This window comes from Limulus polyphemus, unplaced genomic scaffold (assembly GCF_000517525.1).
Source record: "Limulus polyphemus unplaced genomic scaffold, Limulus_polyphemus-2.1.2 Scaffold4153, whole genome shotgun sequence".
Taxonomy (NCBI): Eukaryota; Metazoa; Arthropoda; class Merostomata; order Xiphosura; family Limulidae; genus Limulus; species Limulus polyphemus.
Genome location: NW_013669763.1, coordinates 50,464 through 54,711, shown reverse-complemented (window position 1 = coordinate 54,711; position 4,248 = coordinate 50,464). Strand labels below are relative to the sequence as shown.

Below are 4,248 nucleotides of genomic sequence, written 5' to 3'. Positions count from 1 at the left end.
TTCAATTTTGTTTTGTTACTTAGCTATCATATGAAAATCTAACTCCTCCTGTCACATCCTCTCTTTTACAATTTGTTGATAGTTCTCTCTTAGGTCAAGGTTTTCATCTATTAAATGAAGTGTTGTATAACACGATCAGTGACGTATTGTATAATGTTATGTTCTGAATGATTAAATGTTAATTTCATTCAGAGTATCAACATCGTTCCCGTGAGAAAGTTAACGATTAGCTTGGATGAATTTGTAACGGCTCTTGTTGCATAGTTAGAAAGCCAGGAAAAGTTTAAGAGTCAAGTGAATTTGTCTACTTTTTCCATGTTATTAGTCTATATTCTTTGGTGCATTATTTAATTAAATAAAAATTATTAAGTACATTACTATCTATAGTATAAAAATTAGGGTTAACTCTCTTCGAAAACCCGACAGAAACAAAAAAGAAGATTAGGTAAGTACTTTATTTCTTGTTTTACATATTTATTCTTTATTAACTAGTATAAAAGTAACTAAAATCTAAAAATACGTAACTCTTTTAAGTTATTTAAGACTAGATTAGGCAAAATAGGTAACAATAATGATATGATTAAAATGGTTCATGAGGCAAGCACGTGAGCAGCTCGTAGTAGCTCATGGGTAATGTAATTCGATAGTGTAAAGTGTGCTGCATGTTCCCCAAGTGATTTACAACTTATAATGATGCAGACAGTAGTTAGACACAGTTCAACACAGTAATATAACAATAAAACTTAATTATAAATATATGTATACTGTTACGAACTTAGAGCTACTTAGGATAAAAGAATGTAGTTTCATGTTACAATTTGAAGTCATTCTAGAAAGAAAAAAAAAGGGTAATTTAGGTTTATTTCTATATTTTTTTTTGGTGGTTACGAGGTCAGTCGAATTGACCGATTCTGTTTTGAGATAAGGTAGAGAAAAGAACAGATAAACTATGAAGTTTTACTGAAAAAAAACACGTTTGAAATGCATTTAGGAGGTTTTAGGGTTTACACAAAAGAAGTTTGAGATTTTTGAGATGAGGAAAAGTATTTTTAATTTTAACATGAAAATTACTTTGCACACTGACTATTCAAAATTAATATATTAATGGTCAAATCTATATTTTATTAAAAATATGATTTTTTGAGGGTGAAAGCCAAATTTCGTGAAGATATACACACAATATTGAGAGCTATAAGTATTAAATTTATAAAGACTTTAAACAAGTACAAAAAGGTCACATGGTCGGTCAAATTGACCAACTCCACATTGAGAGAGTTAAAAAGACACTTCAATTTGCTTATCACAGCTGGGCATGATGGGTTATTTTCTGGATAGTCCTAGCCCCAATTGATCTATACACCTTTGTTTTCCAATGCTATTACGTACAAGAGATATCCCCTACTTGTAAGTTCTACATCTCTAATCTGAATGTATGAATCTTTCACACCTGTTACATACTCTTTTCAAAAACAAGTATCTTGCACAAGCTGCCCAGTGTCGGCTAATAACACGAAGAATTAAATTGTGACGGAATGCTACAAGTTCTTCAAATACCTATAGAATGATAGGTTTCTTTTATGTGAGTGTAAAACACTTAAATACACCAGTTCGATATTTGATACCTCACTACTATAAAGGCTTGGTTTGGTCTGATATTTTATCCGTGGTAATGTCCAGAGTCACTGATGAGGAGTGGAATTCTCCAAAACTAGTCTGGCTCACAGACACACACCCAAATGAAAGAACAGACCATTCCAAGCTTTTACTTGTTGTTAAACAAATGTTTAAACAACTCTATTTATTCAATTATGTACCTATTAAATGACGAACAATGTGAAAATGTAGTTCTGATATATTCTGTTCCACTCTGACTTGATATTAGCTGTATCTGTCACATGATTTACTGATTTGGATATTCACTTTACAATGTATTAAACCCTAAAACCGGATTTTAACTACCATATTGCTACTATCTTCAAGCTTATCTCAGTATAAACTTTTAATCTGGGGAAGGCTTATGTACTTTATATTTGTTATTTACCAACACACAATTTGAATCTCAAAGAATATTCAGATCAGATGTTTGCTACTGTTTCTTTCATACTATTATTTAATATGTACAACCTATCACACATAATTGCACAGAAAACAACATCACAGCATTAACTGGTTATTATTTTTAGCTGCTTTTGTTTTTATATTTTACAATGTGTTGAATAAACTTTTGAAAATTATAAGACTATGTCTTGTACCACATGCATAATACCTATTTTTTTTGTCTTAAACTATTATTACAAAATAAGATAGTTACTGAATTATTACATATTCAAAGGGATAAGCAGTCTATAACAGGCTTAAGCCACGTAAATTTTCCAAAACTCACATGACGGCATGTGCTCCATAATCGTGAAACACCAGGTGAACAAGAAACATGAAAGTAGACATGGCGTATACAGTGTCTGTACTAATTGTTTCTGTCAGTGTTTTCATAATGGAGGAAAATCCTAGGGCAAAGGACATGAAGATCACAACACTTTTCAGATCTTCAAATCCTGAAAATTAAAACATAGCTTAATACAACCTACTACTTGTATTTATTTTAACTTATTGTATCTTACTTTTAAAATAATTTAATTAGTTATTTTAAAAATATACCTGATTTAAGTAAATTCCACTGAACATACACTTTACAGAGATACATGTACAACTGGATGATTAATCAGATTACTTGGTATAATTCATTACCTACGAGAACCGATTAGACTGATTAGTGTCCTATAAAACCATCGATTAATCAAAAATAACATCAATTAATATGACAAAAATAAATAAAATTGGTGTTTATGATTATTACAATCATGGATTATTTTAACTATTCACTATTAATTTTAATTTTGATGAATTCAAGTTTCCTTAAATTGGGTCAGCATGGTCTGTTAATTATATTGTCTGCTTCATGATTCGAGGGTCTTGAGTTCGATTCTCAATGCTACAACCATGCTCCATTATTCCAACTATCCAAGTAATCAAAAAAATTATCATTATTATTGTTTTTTTCCCATTAATTAGGGTGGTTGATTCATGATTTATGGGTTAAATTATCATTGCCATAACCATGTTTCTATTTTCAGCCATACGGGCATTATATTTTTCTGTTTTTTGAGTTATGGCAAACTACTAAGGTTCTCTGCCATTGTCCCTAATTTCAAAATGGGGATCAAAGGGAAGGCAGTAAATGGTGAGGCTGATCATGATCTTACAACACCCATACGACCCTCAAGTCATAAGGTAACAATCAGGTCATACTAACCAGGGTATGTTATAATGTAACAGTCAATCTTAATATTGGTAAAGAGTCACTTAAGAGTTGGCACTGGTGTTGAAACTCAAACAAACTTATTCAGTCTCAGATACCTACCAACTTAACATACATATCGCATGACAGCTATTACTATTTCCATTGGTTTGACTGTTTTCAATGGTATACATGTATTCTGCTTTTACACAAGTCAGAAATATGAGGGTGTGACCTATTGGTCAGTGGTTACATGAATAGTCATAGTAATGTACGATGTTCGTACTGACCCTGTCTGCCTAAATAATAGTGTACCTTTAACTTACTTGCTTACTTACAAGCTACAAAGGTAACTTGTACTACTTAGGGTAAGAATGCTTTAATAAAGAGGTTATGACAAGATAATATTTATCATTTAATACCCTAAACAAATTTTGATCAATGAATACCTTGCTGATTTAACTGTGCAAGAAATTACTAAACATGAATTAATAACAGTTAAGTAATCCTGTTACTTAGGGTAAGATTGCTTTAGTAAAAGAGTTACAGTGAGTTAATATAACATTTAATAGCTCAAATAAAATGTTGATTGTTGAATAACTCCCTCATTTAACTGTTTTTCAGAATAACAACAGTCTAGTTAGCAATGCATAATAGTGTTAATTCATTAATCTATTTTTCACAAACACGACTCCTGCTTGATCAAAAATATCTCTCGCTAGATAGCACTGATAAAGGAAAACAAAAATCATGATGTTGTCATGTGCTGATTCGATACTGCCTAGTACAGTAAGCTTTAAGTTGTTTGATTTATTGATTATTAAGTGCACACTTTGTTTCTATACCTTCTTCCAGGCAGTACTATAAAATGTAAACAAATTAAATATTTTAACGTTTTCTTATTAAACTGCCACCATATCAACAACTTCTCAATTAAAAGCTTTAAAGTTTTT

The 4,248-nt window shown here is 30.9% G+C and overlaps 2 protein-coding genes across 6 annotated transcripts in view; one reads left to right on the top strand and one right to left on the bottom strand.

The window, feature by feature from the left end:
* LOC106470669 (phosphatidylinositol N-acetylglucosaminyltransferase subunit C-like) overlaps positions 1 to 4,248 on the bottom strand; it is a 38,922-nt gene that overhangs the window by 15,235 nt on the left and 19,439 nt on the right. For all 5 annotated transcript variants that reach the window (XM_013931235.2, XM_022399311.1, XM_022399310.1 and 2 more), the window contains exon 5: positions 2,384 to 2,552. In XM_013931235.2, coding sequence (XP_013786689.1) covers positions 2,384 to 2,552 — 169 coding nt within the window. The remainder of the gene's footprint in view (positions 1 to 2,383; positions 2,553 to 4,248) is intronic.
* Positions 1 to 4,248, top strand: part of LOC111088631 — a 30,658-nt gene that overhangs the window by 22,736 nt on the left and 3,674 nt on the right. The gene's annotated exons all lie outside the window — the stretch shown is intronic.